The sequence below is a fragment of the Microtus pennsylvanicus genome, chromosome 7, assembly GCF_037038515.1.
Source record: "Microtus pennsylvanicus isolate mMicPen1 chromosome 7, mMicPen1.hap1, whole genome shotgun sequence".
NCBI classification, from domain to species: Eukaryota; Metazoa; Chordata; class Mammalia; order Rodentia; family Cricetidae; genus Microtus; species Microtus pennsylvanicus.
This window is the reverse complement of record NC_134585.1, coordinates 122,152,112-122,169,968: the sequence shown is the minus strand read 5'-3', so window position 1 is coordinate 122,169,968 and position 17,857 is coordinate 122,152,112. Positions and strand designations below refer to the sequence as shown.

The window sequence follows — 17,857 nt, the reverse complement described above, 5'->3', positions numbered from 1 at the left end:
CTGTAGTAGAGTTTGAAGTCAGGGATTGTGGTGCCTCCAGAAGTTCTTTTATAGCCGGGCGGTAGTGGCTCACGCCTTTAATCCCATCACTCTGGAGGTAGAGGCAGGCGGATCTCTGTGAGTTCGAGACCAGCCTGGTCTACAGAGCTAGTTCCAGGACAAGCTACAAAGCCTGGAACTTCCTTTCCGTCATCTCTTCTATGTTTAGTGGTTAGTATAATGAAAGAAAGAAGTTTTACATCTTCCATATAGCATCTCCCCATCGAGAACCTTTCTCGGCTACTTGCATCAGTGTGGACTTAGCTATGTGGGGACAGGGTCCTAGTTAGTTTTAACTGTCAGCTTGGCATGGCCTAAGCGAGTCACCTGAGAAGGGAATCAACTGAAGGACTGTGTGCTCAGATTGTCCTGTCTAGGTTGTTAATTGATGTCTGAGGTACCAGACCTCTGTGGGTGACCCATCCCCTGGGCAATGGTCCCATCCTCTATATGAGCCTGTGAGTCAATGTTCCTTCATGATTTCTGGTTCAGATTCCTACTTAGGTTCCTGTTTAGACTGCTCTCAATGATGGATTATAGTTTATAAGATGAAAAAGTCTTTCCTGCCCTTTAGTTGCTTTTGGTCTTGGTGATTTGTCACAGCCTTGGAAAGAAAACTAATACTGTGGGAATTCATATTTTCTACTCGTGGTGTCCTGCAGGTTAGCTCCTGTGTCCTTTGAATGTGCCCTTATTTTTGGTATTTTTTTATGGAACTCCCCCCCCCCTTTAAAGATAAGGTCTCATATAGCTACTTCTAGCCTCTGGTTACTATATAGCTAAACTTGACCTTGAACTTCTGGTCTTTTTGCCTCCCCGTTCCCAGCCCTAGGATTCCAAGTGTGCACCACCGGGCTGTATTTTTGCAGTGCTGGAGATCAAGCCCTAGGCTTCTTTCATGCTAGTCAAAAACTCTAGCAACTAGCTATATTCCTAGCACAGCACTTCCTTGCTTTTGAGCTCTAGAGTTATATTTAGACAGCAAGTTCTAGATGCTAGTGTGCTTGTTGCTAAGGGAGTGTCCCCGTTTCTAGGTTCTCCTATGAGACGGAGCTAAGGAAGAAACTTGCATATGCCAGCCTGTGTGTGCACGTCTCTGTACTTATTTCTGTATGTGTCTAGCTGCAAATATGATTAAAATGGTGTGGACTCATGCTGATAGCTTCAGCTCCAGTCTGGGCTCACTCTAGACATCCCTCCTTGTTTATTTGTAACTTTGCTGTCAGAAAGGCAGACCTGGGCTGGTGAGATGGCTTGGTGAGTAAAGGCACCAAGCCTGAAAGCCTAAGTTTGATCTCTGGAGCCCATGTAAAGGCGGAAGGAGAGAACCAAGTCACAGAATTGTCCACTAACATCTACATGCCTGCTATGACACACATGTCCACACACGTAGGAATAGTTTTCGCCAAAGCCTGACCTTCATCATCTTTTGTTTGTCCAGCCCCGTCCACATGAAAAGCCATTTTAGGACTGGAGAGGCAGCTAAGAAGCCAGAGCATTGGCCGCTCTTTTGAGGCTCAAGATTCAATTCACAGCACTCACAGGGCACTTCAGAGCCTTCCATAACTCCAGTTCCAGGAGCCTTTGTCCCTTTTTGGCCTCCAAGGGTAGTGCTTGTCCATGGCACAAAGCATATATATAGGCAAAACACCCAAACACATAAAGTAGTTTCAATATGGCAAATTCAATTTCTTTTTTGCACTGGGGTCTTAGTTTATGTTACCAGGTTGGCCTAGGATTTATTGTGTGTGTGTAACTCATAGTGCCCTTTAACTTGAGGTCCACATGCTTCTTCCCTGGGTGCTGGAGTTACAGTTAAATTCAGTTCTTAATGTCTCTTGTGTAAAAAAAAGACAATGTTTTCTGAAGTAAAAATCTGTTACCGGGCATGGCATCATGGGCCTGTAATCCCAGCACTCAGGAAACAGAGGCAGGAGGATCATAAATCACTATGGAGATCCACCCTGGACTCCATAGTGAGACTGTCTCCAAAATCTAAACAACACACACCAGAGGCTCTTTGAATTCCCAGTCAGCCAGGGCTGCACAATGAGACCCTGTCTTTTTGTTTATTTGTTTTGTTTTGTTTTGCAAGACAAGGTTTCTCTGTGTTACTTTGGAGACTGTCCTGAAACTGGCTCTTGTAGACCAGGCTGGCCTCGAACTCATAGAGATCCTCCTGCCTCTGCCTCCTGAGTGCTGGAATTAAACGCGTGCACCACCACTGCCCAGCATTGAGACCCTGTCTTAAGGAAATAAAGCAACTAAAAACAAAACAAAAGTCGGAATTCAGAGTCCAAAGAGGTGGGAACAACAAACAAACAAAAACCCAGAGGGCTGGTCAGGTGGCGCAGTGGGCAGAGGTCTTTGCTGCCAAGCCTGACAGCTTGAGTTTGATCTCAGGCATCCACGTGTGGGAAGGAACCCATGCTTTCAAGTTGTCCTCTGACCGCTACACACAGATTAGAGGCTCATTAGTACAGTTCCCATACAGTACCGCCATTTTACTTATCTAAATAAATAAATTAAAAAAAAACCCAACCATTGGGTGGTGGTGGTCAACCTTTAATCCCAGCACTCAGGAGGCAGAGACAGGTGGATCTCTGTGAGTTCGAGGCCAGCCTGGGCTACAGAGCGAGTTCCAGGACAGGCTCCATAGCTACTAGGAAATCCTGTCTCAAAAAACAAACAAACAAAACAAACCAGCCAAAAACATGTTACCCTCGTTTTACAAAATATTTTTTAAAATTCCACTTAAGCCGGGCAGTGGTAGCGGCACGCACTGCAGCTGAAGGCAGAGGCAGGCGGATCTCTGTGAGTTCAAGGTCATCCTGGTCTACAAGAGCTAGTTCCAGGACAGGCTCCAAAACCACAGAGAAACCCTGTCTCAAAAACAAAACAAAACAAAATTCCACTTAAAAAGACAAGGAATAGGGGGCTGGAGAGATGGCTCAGCGGTTAAGAGCACTGCCTGCTCTTCCAAAGGTCCTGAGTTCAATTCCCAGCAACCACATGGTGGCTCACAACCATCTGAAATGAGGTCTGATGCCCTCTTCTGGCCTGCAGGCAGACACACAGACAGAATATTGTATACATAATAAAATAAATAAATATTTAAAAAAAAAGACAAGGAATATCAAACATTGCTTCTCAGCTCCTACCCATCCTCAAACCCTCTACCCATGAGGCTGGCATCTCTTCCCTTCAGATGCTTCACACCCCAAAAGGAATCTCAATTTCATAACTATTCTGCATTGCTACGGTCCCCCTAGTCCATCCCTGTGCCTCTTAGCAAATCCTCCTGACAGACCTCGCTGCACTTGCGCACTTCCCCAGGAGAGTTGTTTGGTTGGTTTGGGTTTGGTTTAGGCTTGGTTTTGTTTTGTTTTTTTGTTTTTGAAGCAGGGGTTTTCTGTGTAGCCCAGACTGTCCTGGGAACTCACTCTGTAGACCAGGTTGGACTCAAACTCAGGGGTCTGCCTGCCTCTGCCTCTCAAGTGCTGGGATTCGGATGAGATGTCTAATAAGTGGAGCTGCTCCCTTTGATCCCTGCAGCCTGTCAGGTTTGATTTCGGCTCCAGACCTCTCTAGATCTCAGCTCGGTGGCCTTGCTTTCCCCACCAGCGTCACTCTTGCCCCCCCCCCTCGCTCGTTCCTAAGTCCCCTCGAGCTGGCACGTTGTGGGAAGGTCTGTGTGCTCTGTCGTCCCTGCCTCTTCAGTGCCACTAGGAGTTCAGTTTTCTACATTATGATTCCATGACATCTTTAAGCTTCCAGAAGACTGTATATCCAAACAGGGAGCCCTGCCCCCAGAGACAACTGTGTAGGCTTGAGCCCCTCAGGAAAGAAGCCATTGCGGCCCCTCCCCCTTACTATTCACGTAGTCCACACTATTGTTAACTGTCACTTCCAAGAGCTCACCTTACTTGGTGCTTACTGCCCAAAGCCTACTGCTCCCTCTCCACAACCTTGACTCTTCTCCCTCTCTCTCCCAGGACCAGGATCTGGGCCCAGGCATTGGTACGGGAGCCTGAACTCAGAAGGAACTCTTGTAAAAATCAGGAACTGTACGGAAACTTCAAAGTCTGGTTTCCTTCAAAACTTATATATACAATTTTTATATATTAGTTTTGGCAAACACAAAAATGATAATAAAGAGCCCTCCTTAACCCAAAATGTGAGCCACCTGTGGCATCCCCTCCCCATTAACAAACCAACAGACAAAATCTGTTGAGTCCTTTGTCTCTTTTAATAATGTGTTATTCTGTTTTGCAATGTGTGCTTGGGGTTCTGAGGTGTGTGGGATTGAGTTCTCTGCTTTTTTTTTCTAAGATGTTATATGTAAATGTAAAGTTATTTAAATATATGTTTTATTTTTTTTAAATATTTATTTATTTGTTTATTATGTGTACAGTATTCTTCCTGCAGGCCTCATTACAGATGGTTGTGAGCCACCATGTGGTTGCTGGGAATTGAACTCAGGACCTTTGGAAGAGCAGGCAATGCTCTTAACCGCTGAGCCATCTCTCCAGCCCTAAATATATGTTTTAAAGAACTCTCACCACCAACTTTTGTTGCAAAAGAAAAAAATCACTGCTGCATTAAATGAACCACATCATGTGTTGAAGAAAAAAAGACAAGGAGTAAAACAAGTCCCTCAGTGACACACGCTGTGGGATTTTCTGTGACAGGGCCTTGCTGTATAGCAGCTCAGGCTGGTTGAACGGGCAGCAGCAATCTTCTTGCTTTAGCCTCTAAAATGCCAGGATTCTAGGTGTCAGTCACTGCAACCCGTATATCTTTCAGGCCTTTTTGGATTGGTTAGGAACTTGGCATACAAGAAACATTAGCATATAATTCTGCTGGAATTCAGGGATGGGCCTGACACACAGTTCTTAGCGGAGAAGCATCCCTCTCTCTCTTTAATATATATTTATTTATTATATATACTGTCTTTCTGACTATATTATGCTTGCATGCCAGAAGAGGGCACTAGATCTCATTAGAGACGTTTGGGAGCCATCATGTGATTGCTGGGAATTGAACTCAGGACCTCTGGAAGAGCACTCCACCTGCACTCCAATTCCAGGGGATCCAAAATCTCCTTCTGGCCTCCTAAGGCACTGCATGAACATAGTGCATAGATTTACATGCAGCCAAAACACCTATCCACATAAAATTTAAAATTAAAAAAGAAATTCAGTTCTCTCGTCCTCAGGCTCAGCAGGACATTTCCCCACGCAGCCCTGTCATGAAACAGAGCTTCCTTTTTTTTTGACTTTTTGAGGCAGTCTCTCTACATAGCTCTGGCTGCTGGCCTTGTATAACCTTTAAACTCTGAGTATTTGAGACATTTATAGATTGGTGACAAATTTCCTTAAATAGCCAGCTCTTTGTCCCTTGCAGTGACTGACCATGAGCTGCGCTGTGATGTTAAGGTCGGTGTTATAGACAGCATAGAAATTGTGTCTCGCACCCGGGAGCTGTATGTGGACGACGCGCCCCTGGAGCTGATGGTGAGGGCTCTGGATGCTCAAGGTAAGGGGCTGGAGGAGGGCTGAGCTCGGAAACTGCTAGCAGATTGTGAATGTGACCTGTTTTCTCATCTGGGGCTCACATGCAGGAGCTTGGCAGTGCGGAAAGAAGTTCAGTGTATTAGCTGCCTTCTTACAAAAAACAAAAACAAAACTACTTATATTATTTCTAGTTATTTCTGGACTTTAAAAGAAATTAGGGGGCTGGAGATATGGCTTAGCAGTTAAGAGCACTGATTGTTCTTCCAGAGGATCCGGGTTCAGTTCCCAGCACACACATGGCAGCTCACAACTGTCTGAAAATGCAGTTCCACAAGATCTGACACCTTAACACCAATGTACATGGAATAGAGTTAAATAAATCATTAAAAGTTTTTTTTAAAAAAAAAGTTAGTCAGGCTGGGCAGTGGTGGTACACACCTTTAATGCCAGCACTCGGGAGGCAGAGGCAGGCGGATCTCTGTGAGTTCGAGGTCAGCCTGGTCTACAAGAGCTAGTTCCAGGACAGGCTCTAAAGCTACAGTGAAACCCTGTCTTGAAAAACCAAAAAAAAAAAAAAAAATTGGTCGGGTCTGTGAAGGCGTAAGTCACAAACAATCCCCCACCAGTATGGAATTATGATTAATAGAATGGTTATTTATTTAAGTGGGAAAAACTTACAGATCACCATCCCAGACCACAGCCCTCTGTGCAATCAGGAAGGGAGCCTAGTCGCTGAAGCCAGAGAGCAAGCAGAGGGCAGTGGCAGCTTTTTTAAAGAGAGAGAGACCACGCCCCAATGGGCTGGTATCTCAGCAGCTATTGGCTGAACTCACTATATAGACCAGGCTGTTCTCCAATGTACAGAGATCAGCCAACCACTGTGCCACCACCACCTGATACATTGCCTTAAATATGCTATACTGATGTAAAACGATATTTAAAAAGTCATCACTGCTATACTTGTAAATTATTCAGTAAACAGGTTTTTAAAATTTCTTTTACTGTGTTGTCTGTGTGAGTGCACACATGCACATGTACGCTGTGGCATGCATGTACGCTGTGGCGTGCATATGGAGGTGGGAGGACAGCCCTCTCCTTCCACCATCACTAGATGGCACTCAGGCGGTCAGGCTCCCACTGTGAGTTGCCTTCCCACCACCTCATAGCCCAAGACTGGACTAATTTTTAAGACATGAAAAAATAACTTTTAGAATCTAGTTTTATGACAACTTGTTTTGAAGGAACCAGGGTTAAGTATGCCTGCAGCTGGCAGTGAGTCTACATGGGTCCATTCTACTCTAGAAAGTCTGTTGGAGCCTGGCCATGGGGGTGCACACCTTTATTCCAACACTCAGGGGGCAGAAGCAAGTGGGTCTGTGAATTTGAGGCCAGCCTAGTCTACACAGCTAGTTCCTGGACAGCCAGGGTTACACAGAGAAACCCTGTCTCGAAAACCTAAATAAATCATTAAATGCCAGTCTGTTGGAGGCCGCACTCACGTTGTCTTGTAAGGGTCTTCTTCATGCGTGCGTTTCAGTGGGGTCATCTCCGGAATGTTTTGGAATATGTGACTCTATCTCACTGCTTTTGGCTTGCTCTGCAGGGAACACGTTCAGCACTCTGGCAGGCATCGTGTTTGAGTGGAGCATTGCCCAGGATAACGAGTCAGCCAGAGAAGAGCTGTTTAGCAAAATTAGGTAAAGCTGAACCCCGACATAAACCACCTTGCTCTGACAACGACGCGTCCCTGTGAAACCCTGTGCACAGCAGCCGTCTGTGTGGGCCTTGATAAGCCTGCTGTCCGGAAAGTTTTAAACAGAGACATTCACTAGGGCAAATATCTTTGGTAGAAAGATAGAGGGGATAAATGAGGGAACCTACATGAGAGTTCCTTTGAGCCTCTGTTGGGAGATTCGTGAGCTCAAGCTGTTGGCACATGCTGAAACTGAGTGAGATCATTAGCCCGTTGATTTAGCAAGCACCTTTAGTCCCAGCATTCAGAAGGCAGAGGCAAGCTGATCTCTGTGAGTTCAAAACTAACTTGGTTTACATAGTGAGTTCCAGACCAGCCAGGGCTACACAGTCTGAACACCTTAAAAAAAATTAAAACAACAACATTCTGTTTTCAGTACCAAAGAACATATCACAGACAGCCTAAATTATAGTTCGAGAGCAGTCTTAACCATAGGCTAGCCCTTCTGGAAATCAGAAATTAAAAACTCAAATCAGCCTTGGTGGTACAGAACTATAATCCTAATACTGTGAGTGGGGGATGGAGGTGCTGAAGCAGGGGGATTGGAAGTTCAGGGTGAGCAGGGCAGTGGTGGCGCACACTTTTAATTTTACCACTCAGGAGGCAAAGGCAGGTGAATCTCTGAGTTTGAGGCCAGCCTGGTCTATAGATCAAGTTCCAGGACAGCCAGGGCTACACAGAGAAAACCTGTCTTGAAAAAAGAAAGTAGTAGTCGTCCAGGACAAGCCTCTGCTACATAGCAAATCGATGGAGGCCAGCCTGGGTTACACTGTTTCAAATCCAAGTCTGAGGCCAGTCTGGGTTATACTGTTTCAAATCCAAGTTCGAGGCCAGCCTGTGTTATACTGTTTCAAAAAGCCCACAAGTAAGCAAAGGTATTTCAGAACTGTTTACATGAACAGACTTCATAAAAACTAAAGTTTAGAAGACTATTACTCCTACTAGAGACAAATCTTACTTTGTGTCTAGAATCCTGAAATTCTCGGAAGCAGAATATTCTCCCCCTGACTATATAGTTGAGATGGAAAAAGAGGAGCGACAAGGAGATGTGGTTTTGGTGTCTGGGATGAGAACTGGAGCTGCTGTTGTAAAAGTCCGAATTTATGAGCCATTCTACAAGGTAAAGAGCGGCACTAGAAACAGCCTTCCCAAGTCTTCCCGTGGGGAATAGAGTAGACACCACTAACTTGCTGTTATCTGGGCCAATAGGCATCATTTTGAAGAAGCCATTTCACAACTCCTGTGATGTCACACCCCTCTAATCCCAGCGCTCAGGAGACAAAGCCTGGATCTCTATGAGTTTGAGGCCAGTCTGGTCTACAGAGTGAATTCCAGGCCAGCCGGGGCTACACAGTGTGAATCTGATGCTGAGGATTAAATCCATGCCTTGTACATGGTAGGCAGTGCTTCACCATCGAGCCGCCCCATATACTGACATTCTCTGTTAAAAATAGCTAACTGCTCCGGGCGGTGGTGGCGCATGCCTTTGATCCCAACACTCTGGGAGGCAGAGGCAGGCGGATCTCTGTGAGTTTGAGGCCAGCCTGGTCTACAGAGAGAGTTCCAGGACAGGTTCCAAAGCTACACAGAGAAACCCTGTCTCAAAAAACAAAAACAAAAAAATAATAAAATAAAAATATCTACTTTTTTTTTTTGAGATAGGGTCTCTCTATGATGTCCTGGATGGCTTAAAGTTCACTGTGTAGACCAAGCTGGTCTCCAACCTACAGATCCTTTAGCTTTTGCCTCCTGAGTACTGGGATTAAAGCTGTGCACTACCAGGGCTGGAGAAATGGCTCAGTGGTTAGGAGCACCGGCTGCTCTTCCAGAGGGCCCAGGTTCAGTTCTCAGCACCCACATGTCAGCTCACAATTGTCTGCAGCTCCTGTTGCAGAGGATTCAACGCCCTCACACAGGCAAACCAGTGGGCATGAAAAAAATTTTAAAAAAGGTGTGCACTACTATGCCCAATCCAAAGCTTTTGTTATTTAAATTTTTATACATTATTTTAAAATGTCTTTAATTTAAAGTTACGGATGTTTGCATGCACATGTGTGTGCACCACATGTGTGCCTGATGTTCTTGGAAGCAGGAAGATGCCAGGGACTGGAGTTACAGAGGATTCTGGGAATTGAACCCAGGTCCCCTGCATGAGCGACTAGTGTTCTTAACCACTAGACATCAATCCGGTCCCCTTTTAGTTTTCAGTATAGGAAAAATAATTGTTTTGGTCACTAATTGGTTTTAGTCTCCAATCAGCTGGAGAATCAATCCATTTCTATAGCCTGTGATGAGGCAGAAACCATGATTGGAGGAGAATGGAAAGGAGAATGTAGTTGGGATTTTTTCTTTTTTACTCTTTGGGGGCCTGCCACTCAGCCCCCAAATAAATACATGGAGACTTATTCTTACTTATGAATGCTTGACCTTAGCTTAGCTTATTTCTAGCCAGCTTTTCTTAAATCACCCCATCTATCTTTTGATTTCTTTCTTTCTTTTTTTTTTTTTTAAATATTTGTTTATTTATTTATTATGTATACAATGTTCTGTCTGTGTGTATGTCTGCAGGCCAGAAGAGGGCACCAGACCTCATTACAGATGGTTGTGAGCCACCATGTGGTTGCTGGGAATTGAACTCAGGACCTCTGGAAGAGCAGGCAATGCTCTTAACCACTGAGCCATCTCTCCAGCCCTCTTTCTTTCTTTCTTTCTTTCTTTCTTTCTTTCTTTCTTTCTTTCTTTCTTTCTTTCTTTCTTTCTTTCTTTCTTTTTTTGAGACAGGGTTTCTCTGTGTAGCCCAGACTGGCCTGGAATTCACTCTGTAGACCAGGCTGGCCTCAACTCAGAGATCCGCCTGCCTCTGCCTCCCGAGTGCTGGGATTAAAAGTGTGCGCCACCACCATGGCCCAGCTCCCATCTACCGTTTGGCTCTGGGCTTTTTACCTTTCTTTGTTCTATATATCTGTCTTCCCTTCTTACTCTGGCTGGTTGTGTGGTTGGGTGGCCCCAGCCTAGCGTTCTCTTTCTCTTCTTCTTTTCTTTAGAGTCTAGTAGTGTGATGTCTTACTCTTTTGGCAGAGACCACTACATAGCTCCCGAATAAATCACACACTGAGCTTATTCTTAGTTATGCACGCCCGGCTTTAGCTTGGTTTGTTTATAGCCAGCTTTTCTCGTTATCCCAGCTACCTCTTGCCTCTGTGCATCTTCCTTTTCTTACTTCTGTATATTTTACTTTCACTCTCTCTCCGTGGCTGACCGGCCTCTTCCCCTTGTTCTTGCCTTGCTCCTCTTCTTCCTTGTTTTTCCTTCTGCTTATCCTCTCTGTCTGCCAGCCCCGCCCCCATCCTTGCTCCTACCTTGCCAGTGGCCTTTCAGCTCTTTATTAGGACCATCAGCTCTTTTAGACGGGCAAAGAATCACAGCTTCAGGCCGGGCGGTGGTGGCGCATGCCTTTAATCCCAGCACTCGGGAGGCAGAGGCAGGCGGATCTCTGTGAGTTCGAGACCAGCCTGGTCTACAGAGCTAGTTCCAGGACAGGCTCCAAAGCCACAGAGAAACCCTGTCTCGAAAAACAAAACAAAACAAACAAACAAACAAAAAAAAAGAAGAATCACAGCTTCACCAAGTCAAACAAATGCAGCATAAACAAAAGTCACACAGCTTAAAATAATATTGCCCAGCAGCCTAGATTGCTCCTCCTATTTATTCTCTGCCTACCAACCCTGCCTATCCTCTCTCCTGCCTAGCTATTGGCCGTTCAGCTCTTTATTAGACCAGTCAGGTGTTTAGACAGGCCAAGTAACACAGCTTCAGAGTTAAGCAAGTACAACATAAAACAATGCACCCCATCTTTGCATCATTAAACAAATGTTCCACAGTGTGAACAAATGAACACATCTTACAATAATATCCCACAAGAGAGCTGCTTGCTTATGGCATCTGGGGGACATTATGAGAGGGAGACACTAGCCAGCGCTCTACCTTATCTTTTGAGACAGGCTCTCAAACTGAACCTGGGGCTCTTCTGCTCAGCTAGCTGGTGAATTCCAGGGAAACTCCTTTCTCCATCTCCCCAGTGCTGAGATTACAAGAGTGTGCCACTGAACCCAACTTTTATGTAGGTGCTGGGGTTCAAATTTAGGTCCTAATGCTTGTACATCAGCACTCTGCTGAGATATCTCCTCCATCAGTGTTTTAACCTTGGATGCAGCTTAGAAATCCAGATGATCGCTCCTGGAGAGATGGCTCAGAGGTTAAGAGCACTGGCTGCCCTTCCAGAGGAGCTGAGTTCAATTCCCAGCAACCACATGGTGGTTTGCAACCATCTGTAGGAAGATCTGGTGCCCTCTTCTGGTGCGTAGTCATATATGCACACAGAACACTGTATACATAATAAATAAATAAATCTTAAAAAAAAAAAAGAAATCCAGATGGACGACTGCATAGTGAGTTTGAAGTCTGGGCCACATAAGTGAGAGCCCATCCAAAACAAAAGATACAAAGTGATGTATGCTGTCTTGCATAAGTTGCCATCTGGAACTTTATCTCTTGTGGTCAAATGAAAGGACTTGGAACATGGGGTGCTGCATCTTCCAAGAACCCCAGTCTTTGCCTGTCTCACCATTATTTGGTTTGCTGGCATTTATTAGTGACTTGCCGTTAACTTCATTTTTCTTTTTTTTTTAAAATTTATTTATTATGTATTCAGTATTCTGTCTGCATGTATGCCTGCAGGCACCAGACCCCACTGTAGATGGTTGTGAGCCACCATGTGCTTGCTGGAAATTGAACTCAGCCACCTCTGGAAGGGCAGCCAGTGCTCTTAACCTCTGAACCATCTCTCCAGCATAACTTCATTTTTCTTTTTTCTTTTTTTTAAATATTTATTTATTTATTATGTATACAATATTCTGTCTGTGTGTATGTCTGCAGGCCAGAAGAGGGCACCATACCTCATTACAGATGGTTGTGAGCCACCATGTGGTTGCTGGGAATTGAACTTAGGACCTTTGGAAGAGCCACCATGTGGCTCTAAACTTCTGTTTTAAAATGTTTTAATTTGTTTGTTAGTAGCACTTGTGTGAAGGTTGGAGAACAGTGTTGTGGCGTCTGTCCCCTTCTGCCCATCTTTATGTGGGTTGAAGGGCTCAAACTTAGATCCCGCAGGCTTGCTTGACAGGAGCCTTACTCCTTGGGTCAGCTCATAGCTTCATGAGCCTCTTTTGAATCCTTAGTTTTGTTGCAATGTACTTATATTTACCCAAAGATTAACTAATTGATTTAATGTAGGTGTGTGTTTGTGCTGACATGTGTGGATGCCAGAGGTGGATGTTAGGGTGTCTTTCCGCAGTCATTTCTCCACCGTAGTTTTTGAGACAGAGTCTCTCTCACTGAGACTAGAGCTCACTGGGTTGGCTAGACTGGCTGAGCCCTGCAAGACCCAGACATCCTCCTGACTTTCTGCCTCCCTAGCTCTGCAATCCACTGTGCCCAACTGTTTTACATGGGTACTGGTAACTAAACTTAGATCTTCAAGTTTGCACAGCAAGCATGTAACAACTGATCCATTTCTCAGCCTCTGTTTTTTAGGGTTTTGTTTTGTTTTTCTTTTGAGACAGGGTCTCTCTCTGTAGCTCTGGTTGTTCTGAGCTCACTATATAGACCAGGCTAGCCTTGAACTCACAGAGAGCCTCATGCCTCTGTCTCCCAAGTGTTAGAATTAAAGGCATGTGCCACTGTGTCCATAGGTTTTCCAGACAGGATCTTCCTCTGTAGTCCACACTAGCCTGGAATTCACTTTGTAGCCCAGGCTGGCCTCAGACTTACAGTGATCCTCCAAGCTCAGCCACCTAGTACTGGGATTGCATGCATGTACTCTACTACTAAGCTATACCCTCAACTGTTATTTACTTACTTATTTGTTTTAGTGTGGGTTTTCCTCTGGTGTGGTTGTGAAGACCAGAGGCCGTCCTTAGATGACCTTCAAGAGCCACTCCCCTTCTTTCTGGAGTCAGAATCTCAGTGACCTGAGGCTCACTGATCAGGTTGTTCCTGGGGATCCAGCTGTTCACTCCCTCGAGCTTGGATGACAAACACACCAGCATGCCCTCGGCTCCTCATGCTTGTCTGCAAGGGCTGTGCTGGCTAAGCCATCTCCCCAGCTCTGGGTCTATTTTGGTTTTTAAGGTAGAGTCCCTCTTTGTAGACAAACTGGCCTCAAACTTCTGATCCTCCTGTCTCAGGATCTTTTTGTTTTTGTTTTTGGTTTTTCAAGATAGGGTTTCTCTGTGGTTTTGGAGCCTGTCCCGGAACTAGCTCTTGTAGACCAGGCTGGTCTCGAACTCACAGAGATCCGCCTGCCTCTGCCTCCCGAGTGCTGGGATTAAAGGCGTGCACCACCACCGCCCAGCCGTGTCTCAGGATCTTAAATAGTGGAATTATAGCCTTGTAGCATCATACCCAGCTTCCTATTGTAATGTATTTATAAATTATAAGTAACAGCTGCAGCTGGGCAGTGGTGGCGCAGGCCTTTAAGCTCAGCACTCAGGAGGCAGAGGCAGGCAGATCTCTGTGAGTTCCAGGCCTGCCTGGCCTACAGAGCCAGTTCCAGGACAGAGAAACCCTGTCTCAAAAGACCATATATATATATATATATATATATATATATATATATATATATATAGTAATGTATTAGATACATTTAACTCAGGTAAGCATTTAATTTACATGACCAAAGAACAACTGTGTGTACATCCTACTGGACAACCCAATAAACTGATGCTGGGGTAGAATAATGCTGGCTTTTAATAAGAATCGGGCTGGAGAGCTGGCCCAGCAGTTAAAAGCATTAGCTGCTCTTCCAAAGGACCCAGGTTCAATTCCCAGCACCCACATGGCAGCTCACAATTGTCTGTAGTTCCAGTTCCAGGGGATCTGACACCCTCACACGGACATGCAGGCAAAACACCAATGCATATAACATACAAATAAATAAATCGTTTTTTAAAAAGTAGGCTCTGAACAAGGGTGGGAGCGTAATGACTTTTGCCTATGGAAATTTTCTTCTTCCTCTTTTAGAAAGTCTCGGCAGCCTTGATCCGTCTGCTTGTTCTGGAGAACATATTTCTTATACCATCTCATGATACGTATCTCTTAGTAGGAGCCTATATTAAATACCAGGTTGCAAAAATGGTTCAGGGAAGAATGACAGGTAAGACGACGTAGCTTTCCCTCGGACTCATGCCTCTTCCTGGTGCATAAATCATGGCCAGACCACTTCTTTGCATTTCAGATGTTGTGGGAAAATGCTTCTAAGTACCTGAAATCTGCATATTCCAAAGAGCTTATTGACATAATTCAGCTTTAGTTATGACACTTAGCTTCAGCATTTGCACTCACTGTTAAGGTGACAGCCCAGAATTTTCAGCTGATAGGGGAAGTGAGAAAAGCTTATCTGGCTGGGCGATGGTGGCGTACACCTTTAATCCCAGCACTCGAGAGGCAGAGGCAGGTGGATCTCTGTGAGTTCGAGGCCGGCTTGGTCTACAAAGCAAGTTCCAGGACAGCTAGGACTGTTATGCAGAGAAATCCTGTCTCGAAAAGCAAAAAAAAAAGAAAAAGTTATCTGATCTCTGTTAACTTAGTCCTTTGCTTGCTTAGTGGTGATCTGCCCAGGTCACCAGGTTTTTTTGCTTTGCTGTTGCTGTTTTTACAAAGATGTATTTTAATCTTAATTATGTATATATGTATATATCTGTGTGTGGTTTTGTGTACATGTGAGTGTAGGTGCACACAGAGTCCTGAAGAGGGCAGTAGATCCCCTGGAGCTGGAGTACAGGTTGTTGTGAGCTACTTGATGTGGATACTGTGTCCTGAACCCTGCTCCTCTGGAAGAGCAGTGCACACCTTCAACCACTGAGTCATCTCTTTAGCCCCTATATTGCCTTGTTTGTTTATTTCTTCTTTACACAGCCCTGACTGTCCTAGAACTCTCTCTGTAGACCAGGCTGGCCTTGAGCTCACAGAGATCTGCCCGCCTCTCTCCTGTATACTTGAATGAAAGGTGTGCATTACCCTGCCCAGCTGTTGCTGTCATTTGAGACAGTATCTCAGCTAAACTCCCCAGGTGACTGAGGCTAGCCTTGAACTCCTGATCTTCTGGTCTCTCCTTCTAGGTGCTGGGATTACAAGGGTGCAGCCACAAACTCAGTGGCTCACTAGTCTTCAAGTGTATAAGTTACCAGTTAGGTCAGAGCATCCCCTCTTGCCAGTGGCCGTGCAGATTCATCCTTGTGAAAAAGGGACTAGAACCCAGGAGGTGATAGCACATGCCTTTAATTCGCAGGTGGATCTGTGAATCCAAGGCCAGCCTGGTCTACTTCAAAGCTACAAAGAAACCCTGTCTTGAAAAAAAAAAACAACAAAAGAAAGAAAGAAAGAGAAAAAGAAAAAGAAGGGACCAGAAAGGGATCCTTCTATGGGTTTAAGGTCTAGGACACCACTGTCCTGGACGTCTGTCTGTCTGTCTCCCTCACACTACACTGGACACCACTGTCCTGGACGTCTGTCTGTCTGTCTCCCTCACACTACACTGGACACCACTGTCCTGGACGTCTGTCTGTCTGTCTCCCTCACACTACACTACACTGGACACCACTGTCCTGGACGTCCGTCTGTCTGTCTCCCTCACACTACACTACACTGGACACCACTGTCCTGGACGTCTGTCTGTCTGTCTCCCTCACACTACACTACACTGGACACCACTGTCCTGGACGGTTCATGTGTCTTTCATGTCTTGCAGAGGTGAAATTTCCCCTGGAACATTACACATTGGAATTGCAGGACCACAGATGCGCGAATAACTGCTCTACTTCTGGGAAAGTGGCTCTGCTGGATGAGAAAACAGCCACAGTCACCGCTCTCCACCTGGGCCAAACTAACCTGGTCTTTGTCCACAAAAGTATCCTTTCGTCAATTTTAGTGGCCAGTCTAAACTTCTCTGAGCATAGTAGGCACGGTTCTTGGTAAAATACCTTATTAAAAATGATTATGGGGTGGGGCTGAAGGGAGGCTAAGAGCTCTTGCTGCCCTTTCAGAGGACCTGGGTTCGATTCCAGCCCCTTCATGGCAGCTCACAACTGTTGTAAGCCCAGTTCCAGGGACTCCAGCTCTCTCACACAGACATGCATGCAGGCAAAACACCAGTGCACATTAAATAAATTAATTAATTCTTTTTTTTTTTAATTTTTTTTTTTTTTTGGTTTTTCGAGACAGGGTTTCTCTGTGGCTTTGGAGCCTGTCCTGGAACTAGCTCTTGTAGACCAGGCTGGTCTCGAACTCACAGAGATCCGCCTGCCTCTGCCTCCCAAGTGCTGGGATTAAAGGCGTGCGCCACCACCGCCCGGCAAATTAATTAATTCTTAAAAAGTGATGATAAGACTGGAGAAATGACTCAGCAGTTAACAGACTTGCTGCTGGTCCAGAAGACCTGAGGTCAGCACCCGTGTCAGGTAGCTCCCGAACACCTACACCTGCAGCGCCAGGGCCTCTGCCTTCTTCCAGGCTCCCGAGCACCTGCACCTGCAGCGCCAGGGCCTCTGCCTTCTTCCAGGCTCCCGAGCACCTGCACCTGCAGCGCCAGGGCCTCTGCCTTCTTCCAGGCTCCGAGGGCACCCACACCCGAACACCCACACACAATTTTCTTTTCTGAGACACAGTTTCACTTTCTAATATTAGGATTGTATTCCTTTGTCAGCATGGCCAGCTGTTAGTCATCTTAAAGCATCTAAAATGTCATACCTACAGAAGAATGGTTGCTTCCTGGACGCCATCTGAGTGGCAGGTGTGTCCCTGATTCCCTAGCAGAATTTTATATATATATATATATATACACACACACACATATATGTGACATATAATATATATACACACACATATATGTGACATATAATATATATACACACACATATATGTGACATATAATATATATACACACACATATATGTGACATATGATATATATACACACACATATGTGACATATAATATATATATATATGTCAAGTTCCTGACTAATCCAAAAATGGCTGAAAGCCTAAGTTGGTTGTGGCGCCAAGCACGGTACTCCTGGTGGCCAGGGCAGGACTGCGGTTCGATCAGCCAGCCTGGGCTATTACATTGCAAGACTGTCAAACAAACAAACAAACATGGAACTAGAGGCATGGCTTAGTGGTTAAGAACACTGGCTGCTCTTTCAGAGGACCCAGGTTCAATTCCTGTATTCTCATGGTGGCTATAGCTTCAGTTTCAAGGGATCTGATCATCTCTTCTGGCCTCCTCAGGCACTTCTTGTACAGGGAACACAGACATACTATACATGCAGACACTCATACGCATAAAATAAAAATAACTAAAATAAGAAAATAAATAAATAAAAGTAAAAGACTAGTATAGGACGTCTGGATCACATTGTCAGTAAAAGTGCTGAGTTTTGAAAAGAAGAAAAGCAGGTAGAAATTACAGAGACACGAAGAGACAGGCCTCGT

At 45.1% G+C, this 17,857-nt stretch overlaps 1 protein-coding gene across 1 annotated transcript in view; it reads left to right on the top strand.

Moving 5' to 3' along the window:
• Nup210l (nucleoporin 210 like) overlaps positions 1 to 17,857 on the top strand; it is a 97,790-nt gene that overhangs the window by 5,583 nt on the left and 74,350 nt on the right. The window contains exons 3-7 of the mRNA XM_075979207.1: positions 5,446 to 5,577; positions 7,159 to 7,252; positions 8,278 to 8,428; positions 14,389 to 14,521; positions 16,115 to 16,273. Of these exons, the coding sequence (XP_075835322.1) occupies positions 5,446 to 5,577; positions 7,159 to 7,252; positions 8,278 to 8,428; positions 14,389 to 14,521; positions 16,115 to 16,273 (669 nt within the window). The remainder of the gene's footprint in view (positions 1 to 5,445; positions 5,578 to 7,158; positions 7,253 to 8,277; positions 8,429 to 14,388; positions 14,522 to 16,114; positions 16,274 to 17,857) is intronic.